This window comes from Ptychodera flava, chromosome 15 (genome assembly GCF_041260155.1).
Source record: "Ptychodera flava strain L36383 chromosome 15, AS_Pfla_20210202, whole genome shotgun sequence".
Lineage (NCBI taxonomy): Eukaryota > Metazoa > Hemichordata > Enteropneusta > Ptychoderidae > Ptychodera > Ptychodera flava.
In genome coordinates, this window is record NC_091942.1 from 6,323,480 (window position 1) to 6,342,598 (window position 19,119).

Below are 19,119 nucleotides of genomic sequence, written 5' to 3' on the forward strand. Positions count from 1 at the left end.
CTTTAACCATAGTGAAAAAAATCAACTATTGCATGTGGCGCGGCGTGTGTTTGTTTGTTCGTGTGTTCAGTAGTAGTCCACAAGGTCAAAATACTGAGGAACTGCAATAACATGGAAAAAGACGAGATGCGATGAGATTCATATCGAACATTTTCAGACGCATTTTGTTTACAGACAAGATGAATGCAAGAAGACAGTATATCCTCTTGCGCTTGTGACGTTTGCGCTATCACGACGTCGGAATAATCCAATTCTTAATTTTCTTCACAGATGTAAGGTAAACTGTAAGAGCAAGCTTAATCCAACCAGCAGATATGGCTTAGAATCCTATGACTTGGATTACAGACGTGGTATTATCCTGTATTACCAGTAAGTACCTCAAGTTTGGTGATACAGAAACTTACTGATCCGATATTTTATGCCCTCATCGAATAAACCGGTTTCTCTGACAAATATGTTAAACTATGTATATGTTAAGCTACATTTCAGTTCAGGAAAAAAGTACAGTATATGCTTTCAATATTATTTCATACGTGTTTGCCTGTAAAATCGAGAGCGACTTCGAGCGGTATAGAGAACAATAATTATATCGCATTCTCTGAAATGTTTGTCTTCCTAAGTCGCACCTTTACTGTGCTCGGACATGAAATCTAACAACCTTCTCTTCTTTCTATAGATGGGAAATGTACATAAAACTGACAGCAGGTGGTATGAGCTTTTGGCAGAAAATATCAGATAATGATTGGTTAGCATACGCTGGTACTGGTAAAAGCATTGCCAATCTCGCTGTGGACTCTGGATTCTTCCAAGACGTGACCATGTATCGTGTGCGTGTTATATCAGCCAGAAACCCAGAATTTGAAAATTACGGTAAATAATGTTTATAATCCGAAATGTCATTCTAATATTTGTCATTTTTTCTGCAAAACATGCCATTATACACTTTATTTCAGCTCGTACTCCCTTTCAGACTGTTCGTTCGGTCGTGGCTATTCTTTGTTATCTGCATGTATACGAGAAAGAGAGATGAGGGATCTTGTTTACAATACGTAGGGCTTTTGAGACCTTCATTAAAGGTATACAGTCACCTGTAATCTAAATATGCCCATATATGGTCAAAGGGGCGTTCGTTGGTATTCAAAATGCCCATGTGAGGGCGCTGTTTTTAAAAAGCGGCCACCCGCTTAAAATCTGTGATTGGTTAGGTTTTCTCTTTCCATGGTAACTGTGGCAAAATTGGAACAGGTGACAGTATACCTTTAAACCTTCACCTTTAAAAACGTATTTAAAAATGAATGCGTTGCCGTATACAGTGTATAACTGTGACCTAGGCTTGGTGACTTAATTTAGGAAGTAGCTGTTTGTCTCAACCCGGAAAGTAAATGTACAGCATGGTGAATCAGAGGTCGATATAAATGACTGCAATGGCCAAATCTCAATGCATTTATTATCCCTGTCGATAGGTCTGGCAGCTGTTGAATTTGTGACCAACGAGAGGCCGACAGTGGGTGTGTGTGAGGTGATACCCAATAACGGAACTGCTCTGGAGACAAACTTTAACATCTTCTGCTCTAATTGGTCCGATGCTGACATGCCTCTGAACTATAGATTCGCTCAGCGCTTGTCCGCTGGCGATGCCTGGTCCTGGATGTACAGCGGTGAGTGGACAATAGAGGTTTTCACCGTAACCATTTTTATGTGGGAGAGATGTGTTAAAGACGTAACAGAACACATGAGAAGGAATACTATCACAGAATGTAAAGTGAGGGATACATTTGCTACCACTTCACGTGGAAACAAAGATTTGCTTAATTGCCTACCACGACAATCCATGGTCTACTGTAGCCTCTTCAACTTTTGGCTGTGGTATACTATCATGATATGTTGAAACATCGACTATTTTCAGAAGAGCACGTATGGGAAAATTTGTCTCAAAAACGTCATATGAATTATTTCTAAGAAGTTTCACTCGTTCTCTCTTTTCCTGGAAAGAACGACTCAAGTTTTTCCTGTGCAAAGAGGACAGATATGTCGATGCACTGTAACGAGGTTTTGCTGTCCATATATAATTCTGTAATTTTATATTATTTCTCGACCATAAAGTCCCTGTCAAACTGAAAATACAGCTTGTAAATTGTGTCCTTGCATGGTTTTGCCAATTATTTTGTAGCTGCACGCTAGGCGTCAAGAGCAACTCTGTTCTTGGTTTCGGCAAAATACAAAACCATTTTTGTTGTCGAGCAAGATCTAGAAAAGCTTTAACAAAACATCACACTTGACTGCGTCCGTCAACCCAATCGAGAGGAAAGACAAAAAATGAGATATTTGTATGCGCTTGGGTCAAAAAAAACGTTTTCTTTATGGAACTCGTATCGGCGTATTAATGTTCAATTGGATCAACAACGTTTTCGATTATTTTTTCTGCAGGTGAAATGCCATATATGGAGGAAGGCACCATATTGCCACAGGGTTACGCCAGTGAAGATTTTCAGGTCTTTATCCTAGTGCGTGTTGAAGATTCCATCGGTTCATATTCTGATCTTCAAACAAGCGTGCAGGTTAGCAGACTTTGTTTACCTTGTAATGAACATGCTCTTTACGTTCCGTCCTCCTATCATTAAGGTCCAAACTTGTCACGGAAACAAAAGGCAGAAAAAACGGTACCAAACTTTTAATAAAGAAAATGTTAAAGATCCTGCCACACTAATTGTATTAACGAAAGCAGGAATCCTTTTCATTGCATTTTGATGGAAAGTACGGCAAAAAACTTTCACGAATCGAAAAATGATACCTAGTTCGCTATTCCATTATATAACATTTTGGCTTTGTGTATTTTGTATGTTGAGACCTTGGATTATTTCACATAGATGATGATCTTGGAAAATAATTGCGTTTGATGGGAAAGACAATGCACCAATTCGCCGATTACACTAGCCGCCAAAGTCATGTTCAACTCATTGTATGTCCCCATTGATTGGAATGAATAAAGCCATTACACATTGGCGCAGCATGGTGGTAAATCTAGTGATCCAGTGTCCCTGTATGGTGGTCCGGCATCCATTGTCATTGCATAGGTGCAATAATACGTACAGTTCGCGGTATAATGCAAACTGCAAAGTCACTGGTTCATTCTACAAATTTGGTAAAGTTAAATGTCAGACCAAGGATTTTCCCGGAATGGCTCTCACTTCACTAATACAATTTGACTTCGCAGCCATGTCTGTAACATCTACTAAATAATGACGTCACTCTGCTCCCTTCGCACGTTAACCCTTTTTAAGTGCCAAAGTCGATTTTTTTTGTCTTTATACAATATAACGCTAACAATTTCTTTCAGATGTAGACAATTTTTTCAGATTTTCCCCAAAATTTTGGTCAAAAGTGAAGCCAATGAAAATTTATGTCCATTTAGCCCAAAATCATAGAAAATATTACAGAAAAATTCGTAAAAATGGATAAAATGTTGCCCTGATATTTTGGGGGCAAAAATTACCGTGCTCAAAGGGTTAATAGGCTCTAGATCTGCAATGTTGATCATCGAGCGTCAATAATTTTACACTACCCATAACATTTCGTGTTTTAAAAGGTTTTTGCTCCGGTTCTGTCCGGTGCCGAGATGTCCGAGAAACTGAGGAACTTGACGACAGCTGAGGGCAGTGTCATGGAAACCTTGATATCCTCCGGAGACGCCGCCGGTGCCGCTAACATCGTAACAGCGTGCGCCGGAATGCTTAACATCCAATCAACTACTACAAGTGCAGATTACGACTATGATGTTACAAGTGGGTCGACACCTTGTTGTTTTGACATTTATTCTCATTTTTATAACGTGCTGTTCCATGTTGCAGAATTGATATCTGATAGTTAAGCTGACCAGGTTAAAGTTGTCACTGACTATAATACAACTTTAAGCACGTAAAAAGACAAAGATATTCGGGCGGGGAGTGCAGTTGATACACGCAGTTGGTGAGCAACTGGCCGGGGGTTGCGTCTAATGGAGCTTTTAAAAGGGACCATTTATTATGTGGACAAAAGAATTCTTTAACAAAACATCTTGTATACTTCAAAGAGAACCCAATAAATTTATTAAATACAAAAAAGACAAAGATATGTGCCACTGTATGCAAATATATTGAGAGACATCACCGCATGAATGAAAATAAATGACTAATTCCGATTTTGACTGTTCAAAGCAAACTAATAATTCCTCCTGGCAATTCCTTAACTCTCTCTTTGTGTCACTGAAATTGACGACCTGTCGAAGCCTTATATAAAATCATCGCCATATTTTTTCACAGCTGCGGCTGACGACTACGAAGGGCTGACACAGGAGGAGATCGACGCTCTGCAAGCAGAGAGACAACAAGCTGCGGCAGATGCAGAGGCTGCCGCTCTCGCGGAACGAGAAGAGGTGTGTGCCATTCTTTGCTGTTTACATATTTAGGAAATACCAGCAGATGCTGTTAGTAATATTACAAGTCAGAAAGGGACAGCATCAAATGAGTAAATCGATTAATTGCGACGAAAAGAAATGCACTAGAGATTTTGCCAATTTTGGATAATTTACGTATTCTAGATCAGATTTAACCAACTTCAATATTTCCTGCTAATGGTTATGAAAAGATCCGTAAGTTTGAAGTTTGCTACTTTTAAAATACAGCGCTTTGAGAGGGTTTTTAGAACAACAGGCCGGACTTGAAATTCCGAAATTAATGCTTCGATGGTTTAATAATATTTCATACTAAATGCAATACTTAACAAGTTTGCGTGTAAACGTGAAAGGTTGTTGTCAAAATGCGCAACTTTACATTTCTTTGGAATTTAAGTTTACATGAGAAACACACACTCTCGACCAACTGGTCCGTCTGACTCACTGACGTCGCTATGTTCTTCAACAGATGCGAGCTTCGATGATCGATGCTTTATCAAGAGCCACAGTGAACACAGTTGGCGCTGTCAAACAAATGGCGTCTGCCTTCCAGAGCGTCTCATCCAATCCATCCGAAGTGTCAACGACAGCACAGGTGGGTCTTTCTGTCCACAGACAGTAGAGGCAAGATGTTGTGTCCGTCCCATGTTTTCTATCGGTCACACACACACTACTGGGCGTACATCAAAGTGACGGAAACGTCCCTAAACATGACATTTATTGAGTTGCCGTCATGCTTATAGATGTCGTTGCTTTTCTTATTTGAATATGAACAGTCTTCGGGCAAAACCCCTGCTCTGAAACTGCAACAGAAAGAACGCCTCGATTCGGGCATCATACTTATTCCAGTGATTGGAATTGTGGTTGTCATTAGTGTTAACTGTCTTAGAGGAAACCAAAGATCGGTATTGATTTCATTGCTACAGGCCTATAAGGAAAGCGCAAGATGGCCTTCTCATTAAGCCTAATCTGTAGCATTTTGGAAAAGTTTATTTTCAGAGCGTGTTCATTTTCACAATATTTCACTACTTTGCTTACTTTCAGTTCGATACCATCTCTTCCGGTGAAAGTTTTGCAAACCTTCTGGTAGAAAAAAGCACTGACGGCACGGCCAGTCCGGACGAAGTCGAAGACACCGGGGCTAGTTTGCTCGCCATGATGGGTACGTTGCCGATTGCCGTTTCTTTTATTTTACATCCGGGTTACCGAAACTAATACAGCCAAGTTCAGATCCAAGCTTAGATTACGAACGGGCATCAGGCTTTTATGCTGCATCATAAAATGCCGTTGAATTAAACTTCACGTTCTGCAAACCATGTTTATTGTGATTACTTTTGCTAGCTGGTTTACATAGCATCTCTAAAATCGATTCAAACCATACAATTGAATTCCTACATTGTTATTTCAGTTTAACTGTTTTTCGAATAAGCATACGGTAGAGCCATGCATTGTCTAGGCGATTTTCCCGAGTTTTTATATCTTTGCCTTAATAGTCTTTTGGTCGTTGTTGTAATGTTTGGTTCACGAAAATCATGTTGAATTTGTGCTTGTTTAACTTGTCCGATTTTATTTCCTCTCTAATTTTAATAGCCCCCGCCTTAAGCTTGAAATTTTGCTCGTTAAATTAAGACATAATTCTTCGAAATCTTGATGCGATTTTTGAATCTAATCCTAACAGGAAATGCCGTAAACGGCGCAAGAGTGAAAGCTCAAGCCGCAAAGGCAGCTAAGGCAGCGCTGTTGGCAGAACTTGCTGAGATGGCGACAACAGCGCCACCAGACGACGCTGACGCGGCCAGGAGGAGACGCCGACGCAGAGACATTGAAAATCAGCTGGATGAAGCCGAAGCCGCCGCGGCATCGGTAAGATCACACAATAATCCGTTTACTTTCAGGAAAAATGGTTGGAACATTCTGAAATTAATTAGTTGCTGTTTTTCTGCTCCTGCAAACTGTAACGTGCAGTAAAGTTTTTAAAAGTTTTTCAACATAGGTGGCGCCACGAAATTGAAAGACTTAAACGTTTGCTCAAACTTTCTTCAAGGAAACTTAAAATTATTCCCTTCCGAAAGCCAAAATACAAATCAGGATTCACCGTGCAAAATTTGGTAATAGAGAAACAACTTACCATATATTTTCACGACATCTGAAAATTCAAAATGGCCGTCATACTTGCGTTAACTCTAGGGCGAAAAAAACTAAAATTTCGATTTTTACAAAAGCAGGCCACAGAAAACTTCATTTACTCCATGAACTTCTAACTGAATTCCTACAAGCGGCAGAGCAAAAATTTAACGTAAAAGTTGAGTGCTCGAATGTCTGCTACCAAAGTGCATTCTAGCACAGACAAGGAGGAATCTACATTTTGAGTCGTAAAGGGACCACGTTGGCGTGCACAAAGATGGCGCAAATTGGTGTAAATGGGTTACTATCACATTTCATTTCACTATGCAGAGTAAAGAAGTAACGAACAGATTAGCGAGTACAGCGACTACTGTTGGCGATACCTTGGAAGGAAGTATGGTGACTGGACAGGGCGATATCTCCATAAGCTCTGGCAGCATGGGTATGCAGATTGCCAAGCAGTATACAGCAAACATGGACAACAGTAAGTAAAGCCGGTGTTGAAAAGATATCGTCACCAGTTCAGATACGACTCGGTTGTGTTCGATTTGACCGGACTAGCAGTTGAAGAAAAATCGTACGACGAGTTGAGTCAGAAATTTGTGCTCATACATTTTATCGAGCTGGACTAGGTACATGCCCGGAGAGTCCATACCGTAGCAACGGTCCAGCTAAGTAAGTTTTCAAAAAAACCCTTCGAATTCCGTTCAGGTCACCTTTAATAAAGACGAATATCTAGCACCTGGCAATTTTAGCAGCGCATGCGCATTTCACGATTTGTAAAGTAGTTTGCAAATTGATGATGTATATGTTGGTTCTTCTACCAATCTCATCTTCTCGTCTTTGAAAATGATGCGTAAACATTTTCCTTTTCATTACAGAAAAAGTGGATCAAGGAAATGGCTGTTCTTTCAAAATGCCCACCGCTGAGTCCATGTTTGGAGGCGGCAACGAGAGTTCACTTTTCGTCAGCTCAAAGGTAAAGCGCAGTCCACAACATGTACTCGATCATGTCCAGTGTTTTGAAGATATTTGTACCGTCGTCATAGGAGAAATATATGCTTTCAGAACTAGTTAGCCTTATTGTTGTGCTGATGTGACGTTGTTCGTAGGTGTATCAGTGCAAACAAAACGCGGTCAAGAAGTTGACCAAAAGTTGTATCTGCTGTTTTGCACTCTTTGATTTTTTATTTTTATTTTTTGCTGATGTACTTCAAACCGCGGGATAGAAAGAAACTAGGGTTGCAGAAAATTACCAATCAATGAAAGGCTTCTGCTTTATAAAAGGCTAAAACTTAATGCACGACTGTAGCCAGGAGGGCGCTATCACAGAAATGGTTCATAATATTTTTCGCATGACGTTATTTATCAAGGGAGGACACAGGGCTAAGAATGTAAACCTGCCCGTGTTTTCTGTGAATACATTTTGTGTCATCACCAAGTTCAACTTTCCGATGGAATACTCATACTCATTTTGATAAAAATATTGTCGTGTCCAGGCCACCATACAGGAGAATAACCCGATCACGTGGACCAATAACTCGGACAATGTGCAAGGACGAGTGGTTGCTCTAAGTTTCAAGAACGAGTCTGGTCTGCCGATGGGCATCAGCGATTTGGATGATCCCATCGAAGTTTGGATAACAAGGGACGAATCTCAGGTCAGCACGGATCTTCCGATTTACTACAACACGACAACTTCTTGGTATGAAGCTATGACAATCCATGCCATCGGTAAGCAAACATTACATATTGTGTGTGCACGCGTGCGTCTTACACGTTTCCCTGGGACAGACCGTCACGTGTGACAACATCAGTGACGGGATGAGCACAGTTTTTCTTCCAAATCGGCCTTAATGCCATAGACAAATTTCTCATCGTTAGTAGAAGTTCAAAGTTAAGTCACTGTACAGCTCAATGCAAGGTTAACGGGGATCATATGTCCTCTGAGGGCAGTTTGGTCCTCGAAAGTGAAAGATTGAAACTTTTGCTCAAACTTTCATTAAGCAAACTTTAAATCATTCTCTTTCAAACTCAGGAATAAAAATCGGGGGTCACCGTGCAAATTTTGGTACCAGAGAAACAAAATTACCCAATATTTACAGATATTTAAATTTCAAAAATGGCTGCCATCCCTGTGTTATCTTCCGTGGAAGGAAGAACATTCCTGATTTTCACAAAACTAAGCCAGTGAAAACTTTTTTAGTCAGTCAGCTTCAAAATGAGCCCACAAGTGGTGGGCCAAAAAGAATGTTGTAAAATTTTGAGAGTTCAAACATCTCTCCCCGAGGCGCATCCTACCTTGATTGCTGGTCCAATTCGCATTTTGGAAAATTAAATATTCTCGGTGTACTATATGCCTAATCATTAGCATTAAGTTCAGTATCACCATAATCATCCCCTCCTGATCCTCTCTGAGAAATTCTTCATTGATTTGCTATTACAATTACCAAGTCTGCTATTAAAGAACCATGAACTCTATCTTTTTGCGAATAGAAATGCCTCCGGAAACAGCTCTGCATCTCGAGGTGCGAGCCCTTGACTACAACGGAACGGATGTTGACAACGTTACTGTCTTCGTGTATTTCCGCTTTGCCTGGGCACCTACGGTGGACGACTACGATTTTAACTGTACTCTGCCAAAAGACTTCAGTGGACCGGAGTGGGTCAACAAGACAGCGGAAGAAATACCAGACGAACACACGTGCTTCCTCTCAAATGTCTTATTGAACAGGTAATTGAATAACTCAGACCGAAGGCACAGGAAACCATCTCTGTCATTTAAGCTGTATCGGAATAAAACTTTTCAGTTGGTTTCCGTTGTGCGTTTGTACATGCCCCACAGTCTGACTGAAAACGTCAACTTTTTGCTTACGAAGCTTTCTGTAAACTAACGTCAAGTTTTGTAGAAAACAGACTTGGTAAGATACAATGCCTATGGAGATGTCGATTTCGTCAGAGTGTGTTAAACGCTTCCACTCCATTTATCGGTTAGAGGTTTAAGTCCCCCGCCAACAAATTAGCAAAGCTATGGCGGTGAATTCCTTAATGAAAGTATACGTATTCCCAAGAATTAAACTGCAAACCGTATTGCTGTTATTCCGACAGTTACACCAACGGCACGATGGCAACGCTATTCGTTGGAGTGAAACACAGAGGAGGCTACAATGCGACGGCGGCTGACGAATACTTGAGCAGTGCTGAGGCTACCTTCTGGCCCATTACTTATGCCATGAAGTCTTGGACATCGCAGTGCCTGTACTTTGATGAGGTCGAAGATGAATGGTCAGGTGATGGTTGCGAAGTAAGTGGCCTCAAATGAACTCTCAGCTGTTTTATAATTGTTTATATATATATTGTCAAAGCACTGCTATCTTTGTTTTGCCAACCGGTCATGGTTTCTGACGTAGTGTTGACTACGTCGATGCTGGCGATGACGATGACACGATGTGCGACGACAAGAACAACAACCATGACTTTGTCGTTGTTGGTAGCAATGACAACGTCATCGATGGCGATAATAATATGATTGTAATGACAAATAAAGATACTGATGATGACTGATAGTAATTAGATAATAGATAGATAGATAGATAGATAGATAGATAGATAGATAGATAGATAGATAGATAGATAGATACATAGATACATAGATAGATAGATAGATACATAGATAGATAGATCATATTACGATTTTGACATTATTGAAGGAGATTTTAAAAAGCTGGTGATGATTGTAATTTAAATCTTTCGTTGTAAATGATAATGGTGAAGATCATAAAAAATGTACAAGGAAGATGGCAATGACGGTGGTGCTCGACGTTAAAGATGCTGTTTACCATGGTAACGGATATTCATGTCTGTTTTCTGAATCCGTCTGATACTTGTACACTTTCAGGTCGGTGAGTTAACAACCCAGCTGGCCACACAGTGTTTTGTTCGCCATCTCACCACATTCGGAGGTGGCTTCACTTTACCCATGAACACGTTCGATCCCGGCGATTCGGCTTTCGCTAAACTTGGCGAGAATCCCGTAGTATTTGCGTTCATGACATCCATGATCGGCATCTACTTAATCGTCATCGTTTGGGCGCGTAAAGCTGACCAACGAGACATTGAGAAGGTGAGACTTCAACCATACGTGTGTTTTGACATGATCTTTAAAAATCAACACAAGTATATTTAGTATACCAATATACGTATATATATATAGAGAGAGAGAGAGAGAGAGAGAGAGAGAGAGAGAGTATACCAATATACGTATATGAAATTACAATTCATGTAAGTAAAACGGCTAACTATTATTTTTCAGTCGCGTACACTGTAATGTAGGTCGGATTACACACGAATCGTACAGCTTATTTTGAATATACTACTATTTTGTTCATCCGAGTACAAATCATCTGTGTTTTCTTAGTGGTTGGCCACATTCAACTCACCCCGTTTTCAACGTTTCTCTCTTTGCAGGCCGGTGTGACACCATTACCTGACAACGACCCTCGCGATCACTTCAATTACGAGATTACAGTGTTCACGGGCATAAAGAAAAACGCAGGTATGTAGACAACCATGGATGTGTGATATTACATATCGGAGTTTTAAGAGGAATAGCATTTATTGTTAAACTTCACTGTCAGAATTTTACATGGCAAACGAAAAGTTTTGAAGGTGGGGGTTCAAGGTCATTCCATAGTGAGAGCTCGCACTCATAAATTGTATACCACGTCACTGAAAATTATTTCTTTACATTTATTACAAAGACAAGTTTTGTCAGTCGTCGACTACGTAAGGTTCGGTCGAAATACATTTAAGTTGCAACATCAGTTAAGTATGTCAAAGAATTGTGACTTTATCCAGCGTTGGAGACATGTACCGTGTCATTCCGTGCTACAGGCCTGAGAGCTGCGTATCCTTATATTCTCAAATATTTTTGAGTACAATCTGATAAGTGAAATAACATTTACTGTAATTACAACAAAGTTCACATGTGACAGAATTTAAAGTCAGATACTCGACTTTGTCTCGTGTCTGACGCAGCACAAATGACGCTCCTGCTCATACGACAGAGGAATACGCGATATTGTATAATTGTTTCAGGGAATATTTTTTTTATTTTTGCTCACTTTCTTATACCTTTCATCCGACAGGTACAACCGCCAAGGTCTCGTTCATTCTCACTGGGGACGAGGACGAGACCCGACCTCGTCTCATAGCTGACAGCAAAAGGAAGATATTGACCGCTGGTGGCGTGGATGCGTTTGTTATGGCAAGCCCTCGTCCTCTCGGCAATCTGATTCACCTGCGTATTTGGCACGACAACAGTGGTAAAAACCCGAGCTGGTTCCTTAACAGATTGTCCATCAAAGATATGCAAAACGGCAAAGTTTTCTACTTCATGTGTGATCAGTGGTTGGCCGTAGAGGAGGATGATGGACAGGTATGGCGCCTAGTTTTCTTTCTCCGAAAACTTGCAGTACAAAAGTAGTGAGTTGTTAGTGACATTTGAATAAATGCATAGTCTGAATGAAACACGGAATTCTAAATCGTCAACCTTGGTTTCTGGAAAACAGAATATGCAAGGCGAACGCAAGATGTCAAAATTATCCTTCATGCCATACCATGCATGGCATTGCGTCAGAAATTGTATTATAATTTGAATTTGGAAAGCAAAAATTTGTGTGACAGTTTTTCAGTATTTTGGATTGTCAGAAAAGTGCTTTCAACAATTCGCACAATTCGATCCACTAATTAATGTGACGGCTTCTTCAGGCTCACCTGAAAAAAGGAAATGCTACATCATATCTCAGGTGGTAGTTGTATGGGCATATACGGTACATTGATTGGCCTAAAGGAAAGGTGTATAATACATGTAATTTGACCATTGTATAATGCTATTAAACCGTCGTACATACTAAACGTATTTACTTTCCCCCCACAGATCGAACGTGTAATCCCTGTAGCTGGTAAGAGCGAACTGACCAGCTTTGGTCACCTCTTCTACAGCAAGACCAGGCGTAATCTCAGCGATGGTCATCTCTGGTTTTCCGTCTTTGCGCGGCCAGCTCGGAGCAACTTCACACGCGTACAGAGAGCAACATGTTGCCTATCGCTGTTGTTCTGCACCATGATGGCCAACATCTACTTTTATGGCGTCGACATGGGCGCTGGGGCCAGTTCGCAGTCGTTCCACGTTGGTCCAATCAAAATGTCGCTGGCAGAAATCTGCATCGGCGTCATCAGCTCACTGATGATTTTTCCCGCCAACCTGTTGGTGGTGCAGATATTCCGCAATTCTGCCGAGCCCCCACCCGGAATGTGGCCCTGTGGTTGCTGCTGCAAAGGAAGGAAGAAAAATGATGGCGCCACTAAAACTGCCGAAGAGATCGAGAGAGACAAGCAGGATAGAATGAATGAGAAAGTGCAGTCAGAGTTGCAGAACCAATTAGAATATCTCGAAACTGGCGATGTCAAAAAGCGTTTGTTGCTGTCGGCGATGTCACGAGCGGGCTCCAAAATGAGTGATCGGCCAACGAGTCGGCTGAGCGTTTCCAGCAATCTCTCGGCAGGGTTCGCCAACGTCGATCTCACACGAAAGGAATCAAGTGACACAATCAAGGAGGAAGACGAGAGCAAGGAGGGCGACAGCAAAGGGGAGAAGGATAAGGACGGAGAGATGCACCTCGTGGCTGGCTTCAAGAAAAAGCAGAAGAAGAAGAAGGGGAAAAAGTTGCCATGGCAAGCACTGTACGTCGGTTGGACGTTCGCTTTCTTGACGGTGGCGTCGTCCTTCTATCAGACCATTGAAGTAGCCGGTACCTTTGGCAAAGAAAAGGCAACTGAATGGTTAACATCCATGATAATATCACTCTTCCAAGATATTTTGGTTTCCCAACCTATTAAAGTGAGTAAAATCAAAGTTCCCTGTCACTGTTTCGAAGACTTTCTGAAACGTCCGCTTATCCGACAGGACTAAAATTGAAATCTTTAGTGAGGCATGAATTAAAGCCAGGAAATGTCAAACACGAAACGATTAAAGATCGTCTTTCACCCACTGTCTCTCGTCACTGAAATTAATCTTTGCATAGTTTGCGATCAGGGAATCAGTACCTGCTTCGAAATCCCCTGAAAACTGATAAAAGTTTACAGCTGTTGACGAAAATACTTCGTCGCTTTTCTCGAAGACACATCATCCTGTATTATATGACTGATTTATGATCTCCGTTGCTGCCCAGTGAAAGCTTTCATCTTGTCTTCTGTACACCCATTTAGGTGCTCTGCCTGGCTACGTTCTATGCCTTGGTCATCAAGAAGCCCGATGACGAAGAAGAAGAACCGAAGGGGGCGCACTTGGGCGGTGATGAGGAATGGCTTCATGAGAGAATGACAGAGGAAGAACTGAACGACCCGGACAAATTGGCCAAGTTGGAAGAGCAAAAAGCAATGTCTCCCATCCAACCACCAAACACGGATGAGATCGAGGAAGCCAGAGAACTCCGGTGAGTGTTTTCAATCTTTCAATCGATGCAGTTGTATATTGTTCATTGTAGAATTTGATTGACGCGATTGATAAAATAGAATTTTTTGATATTTTGTCCCAGATTTTTGTGCAAAATATGCGCCACTTACGGTTGCACGTTTCTGTATTTCATTTTTTTTTATATTTCTTTATTTTTTAAAACTTTCACCTTGACAGATTCAAAGAGATTAAGATGCACTCGGTTTTGAAAGAAATCTTCTTGTACATGATCTACTTGTACGTCTTGATGATCATCACATACGGCACAAGGGATACCAGCGCTTACCTGGTCAGGAAATCAGTTTACAATACCTTTGCGTATGCCTCTCACAACGGAAAACGATCCTTGAAATCGGTAAGTTAGACATCGCTCACGCTCCGACTGTCCAAGCTACTATGTGTCACAGTACTGTTAAGGTAGAACCCGTTTCGGGGGACAGATAGTCGGACTCTCAAATGTCTACAATTATTTTCTGATCTACCACTTGTGGGGGTTTCATTTTACATGTAAAGCTCTTGCAGAAAAAACTTTCACCGGCTTAGTTTTTTGAAAATAGAAAATTTAATTTTACCCCCAAAGAGTGAACACAGGAATGAATTTCAAATATCGCAAAATATTGGGTAATTTGTTTTGCTAGTTCCAAACTTTGCACGGTGATCCCTTTATTTTTATTGTTGATTTGGTAAGAGAATTGTTGCAAGTTTCATTCAGGAAAGTTCGAGCACAATTTTAAGTCTCTCACTTTCGAGCCGCGTACTAACTTCATTTGGGATATCGATAGTTTTTGCAAGGCGCCTAGGAGTTAGGAAAAGTCGGTTACTTACAGAGTGAATGATTAAAATGTCCACGGCTTGCTTCTCTTGTACTGGAGACCCTTCCTTACTATAGAACGTAATCACCGGAGAGCGTTTTCAACGTTCCCTTATATGCGTTCTCTAAGGAAAGGTTCTGAAAATGTCCTACCCTCTGATCTCAATTGTGAAGAAAATACCTGCCTTGATGCTGAATCAGAGCATAAATAAGCATTATATTACCATGCCCTGTCCGTCACATTTTAATTACCCGACCACAAATACGCAATAATGGTTTATGTGCCCGTGAATATGAATAATATCGCAAACATCATAACTTTTCAACTAAAACGTAGTTTTGTACAGTCAATCACAAAATAAAACGAAACACTTGTGGGCCAAGTTTAGACACCTTTTTTGAACAATCTTCGTATTTGCAAAATTTTTACAGCGCGCGCACTACTCACTGACAAGTTCTTGGGGCCTGTTGTCGTCCGGGTGGGAAATTTTTGTAAATTTTGACGGTTTGGGGGTTCGTTGGTAATATAATGGAAATTATGGGCGACGCGCTGACCGTTAACGTTTATTTATGGGCGTGGGCGAGAGGAAAGCCAAAATTAACGGGCTCGGGAATCCTCGCCCGTTAATTTTTGTCTGTCCTTTCGCCCTTGCCCATAAATAAAAGTTAATGGTCAGCGCGTCGCCCGTTATTTCTATATTTTTTTATCTATCGCAATGAGATTTGATTTCAATACTTTATGTCTGCCGTTTTTGGTAGAAACGGAGAAATCCTTATCCTTGCTACTACTTGCGCTACCATGGCAACCACATCATGTTTACTATCTTGCAATTGGTCGATTTCATTCCCGAAGGTTACTTCCCGTGAATATTACTGGCACTACATGAAGACGGTGTTCGTGCCAAGCATTTACGCATCGCCTCTGTCTAATGGTCAGCCAGACAACGTGGGCCTCTCAGGCAAATACATCGCCGACGGAGGCTCTATCCTGATTGGACAAGTAAGACTTCGACAGTTGCGTGTACTCCCAGGTACGTCTTCAGTCAAGCACCAATCCCTTATGAAATGAGGGAACCTTGGCTTGGCCTACTATTACATGATGCCCTGAATATGTTGTCAATGAATCAAAACCGACACAAGTTTTTGTAATCTAGGGATGGGGAAAATTTATCATTCTGAAAAAAAAACTGAATAAAACTATTTCCACATTTCCATAAAAATCACTCATTCCAGTGCTAATTAAAGATGAATTTACAGCACGAGACGGGTATAGATGTATTCAAACTGGATCATATCTTTGCCACGCTCGGTGATGTGAAACTCGTCGACACCACCAACCCTCACCCAATGCAGTATGACAGAGAGCAGCTATCAAACTGATCGTTTTTCCATTCACGTTAAACGAGTAAGCCTTGAGGCCTTTCTTGTAAATTTTGCTGATCGATGGTTAATTTGGATACAGTGTAATAAACTTTAATTTTAACATCACATTGGTCAACATGGTGTTATTTCACAGATTCTTGTATAATCCATGAAATCATGACAAATGACGTCAAGTACTGTCGCGACGATTATGGAGTTGTCGCTGAGGATGTCGATGATCATGAGGAGAGATGGATGCCTGTCAACGAGTCTGGTAAGATGCGTCAATTGATCCTCACAGTGGTAGTTTACTTGTTACAAATCGTTCTTTCACAAAATGCCTTTATTTTCTTAGGAAATCACATTTATTCCTCTGATATTCCATAGAACCACTGCACATAGCAGAACAGATGAAAGTGTAAGTCATAGCATTTCGTCTCCGATTCGGAGATTCGGTGTAAAAATAATATTTTTTTTGCATAATTATTATAATAGAGAAAATACGCTTATTTATCATGTCCCGTTTGGGATTTATAAAAATTGTTTGCCTGTAGCAGCGCTAAATATTCTTTGACCAGTCACTTTCCTGTCGAAAGTTCCGCCTTCGTTAAAATTATGAGTCCCTGAGAGTGCCATAATGTTTACTATCGCCGCGTTGTTCTTATTCTTGTTTTTCGGGATTTTGTCTTGTTTGACGACAGCCTTACCAGACTACACAAGGCCTGAGATGGCTGTATGGCAGTATCGTTCATGGTGGGACTCGGATTCCTACCCTTACTATGCTAGCTTTGGAGTCTACAGCGGTGGAGGCTACATTGCAGAGTTGGGGCTGACACTGGAACAATCCATGGCCATGATCGAATATCTACAAGAAAATATGTGGATTGATCAGCATACACGAGGCATAATGCTCGAGTACACGGTTTACAATCCTCCGTCCAACGTATTTGTGGTGTCTTTCTGCACTGTAGAGTTTATTCCTACGGGAGGTAAGTTAATTTATGTTAAGGTAGAATGCGCCTGTCGGACATAAATTCGGACTCTCAAACTTTTACAATTCTTTTCTGTTTACCACTTGTGGATGGGCTCGTTTTAAAGCTCTTCGTGTAAAAAAGACTTTGACGTCTTAGTTTTTTTTAAATCTAAAATTTATTTTGCTTCATAGAGTTAACTCGGGGATGGCGGCCATGTTGAATTCCAAATTTCGGTAAATGTCGGGTAATTTGTTTCTTTAGTACCACTGAGAATTTGTACGGTGACCCCGATTCACATTCTTGATTTTGGAAATAGAATGGTTGAAATATTCCTTGAGGAAAGTTTGAGCAGAAGTTTAAGTCTTTCACTTTCGAGGCGCATGCTACCTTAAACCGGTCTGTGAGTCATGACTTAAAGCTGAACAGGATTCAAGTCCTAAGTCTGTTCAGGCAGTGGCAAATGAACTTCCTTTTAGTTTCGTTGTGACTATTTTGTCGTGAAGGATTTTTGATTGTGATCTCTTCAATATGACCAAGTATTCCTTTTAAAAAACCCCACAGAGAGGCTGGCAGATCGTATTTGGAGAGCACGTGATAATTTCTACCAGTACAAATAATGATTTCTACCAACACTTTTAGTTGACATCTTCGTCTACTTGTCACCTGTATAGAGTTCATTATTTCATGGCTTTTATAAAACCTAGACTTCAAAAATTATCAGTGGTCATTCACTCGACTGTTTAAAAAATCTGTAATTCTTCTGAAAGTTAAAAAAAATGAGCAACGATTGCTCTTGAAACCACAAGTTACACGTCGCTATATTTCGGACTTGAAGTTGGCAAAGACCGTATGAGCAGACGATAGGTACTAGGTTTGTTTGTTTGTTTGTTTGTTTGTTTCCGTTCAGCGTGCTCATCGTGAATGCATTCACTTTCATCACAGGTGCTCTACCACACATAAAGTTTCAGACAATCACCGTAGATCGCTACTCGGGTCCTTGGATGTACATCGTGATGGCCGGAGAGGCCGCCTTCGCCCTGTTCCTGCTCTTCTTCATGTATCGTGAAGGGAAAAGTTTGAAAGCCTTGAAGAAGAAGTACTTCAAGGATTTCTGGAGTTACATGGAAATCATAACCATCTCCTTAGCCCTCACCTGCGTGGTGTGTTACATGTACAGGATGTTGGTTGGCAGGCTGTTGATCAGTGACCATAAGGACGATAGAAACGCCTTCGTCAGTTTTCAATACGTGTGCTATTGGGATGATGTGAGTATTTGCAATGACCAGATCACCTGTTCAATAAATATCAATGAAAGATTTGTCTGTAAAATGCGGCACGTTTTTCAAAAATTACCAGAATAGCTTATGCAGCCATTTCGAATATAATCTATGCATGCCTAGATCAGAAGGCTTAAATGACATCTTCAAAGGCCACCCGAACATTTATATCAAATGCGGCGATATTTTAAAATATTTATCATAATGGCTTGGCGGAGAAAAATTACCAATGGTGAAAAGTTGATAAAAAACAAATCGAAGACACATCTTAACTTGCTGTGCGGACCATTTTCTCAGCGCCATTGAACAGGTATTTTTCTTGGATTCTAGCGCGATATAAATTATGTTTGATTGATTGATTGATTGTTTGATTGATTGATAAAAACAAGTTTTAACTGATGTTCAATTTGACGTTAATGTTTGTTCAGAATGTCCGATAAAGTTCTCCTTATTTTATATCTTCCCATATAAATTTGCCGCTAGAACTGTCGGAATGAACCGATTCATATTGAAAATATGAGCGCGCCTGAAAAACGTACATGAAAACATTAAAATGATGTGGAAACTTACGAATCGCCAAACAATAAGCCATTTAGGTTATTTTAAAGACTTAAACATTTTAATTT

The 19,119-nt window shown here is 40.6% G+C and overlaps 1 protein-coding gene across 1 annotated transcript in view; it reads left to right on the forward strand.

The window, feature by feature from the left end:
• The window catches only part of LOC139151022 (polycystin-1-like), a 37,204-nt gene that overhangs the window by 14,866 nt on the left and 3,219 nt on the right, over window positions 1-19,119 (forward strand). Inside the window, exons 16-39 of the mRNA XM_070723539.1 lie at window positions 271-369; window positions 677-870; window positions 1,464-1,658; window positions 2,428-2,558; window positions 3,587-3,782; window positions 4,299-4,411; window positions 4,899-5,024; window positions 5,474-5,591; window positions 6,108-6,292; window positions 6,884-7,037; window positions 7,435-7,532; window positions 8,053-8,287; window positions 9,050-9,287; window positions 9,662-9,857; window positions 10,452-10,676; window positions 11,021-11,108; window positions 11,701-11,990; window positions 12,492-13,454; window positions 13,823-14,049; window positions 14,247-14,424; window positions 15,734-15,911; window positions 16,397-16,516; window positions 16,944-17,231; window positions 18,159-18,481. Of these exons, the coding sequence (XP_070579640.1) occupies window positions 271-369; window positions 677-870; window positions 1,464-1,658; window positions 2,428-2,558; window positions 3,587-3,782; window positions 4,299-4,411; window positions 4,899-5,024; window positions 5,474-5,591; window positions 6,108-6,292; window positions 6,884-7,037; window positions 7,435-7,532; window positions 8,053-8,287; window positions 9,050-9,287; window positions 9,662-9,857; window positions 10,452-10,676; window positions 11,021-11,108; window positions 11,701-11,990; window positions 12,492-13,454; window positions 13,823-14,049; window positions 14,247-14,424; window positions 15,734-15,911; window positions 16,397-16,516; window positions 16,944-17,231; window positions 18,159-18,481 (5,158 nt within the window). The remainder of the gene's footprint in view (window positions 1-270; window positions 370-676; window positions 871-1,463; window positions 1,659-2,427; window positions 2,559-3,586; window positions 3,783-4,298; window positions 4,412-4,898; window positions 5,025-5,473; window positions 5,592-6,107; window positions 6,293-6,883; window positions 7,038-7,434; window positions 7,533-8,052; window positions 8,288-9,049; window positions 9,288-9,661; window positions 9,858-10,451; window positions 10,677-11,020; window positions 11,109-11,700; window positions 11,991-12,491; window positions 13,455-13,822; window positions 14,050-14,246; window positions 14,425-15,733; window positions 15,912-16,396; window positions 16,517-16,943; window positions 17,232-18,158; window positions 18,482-19,119) is intronic.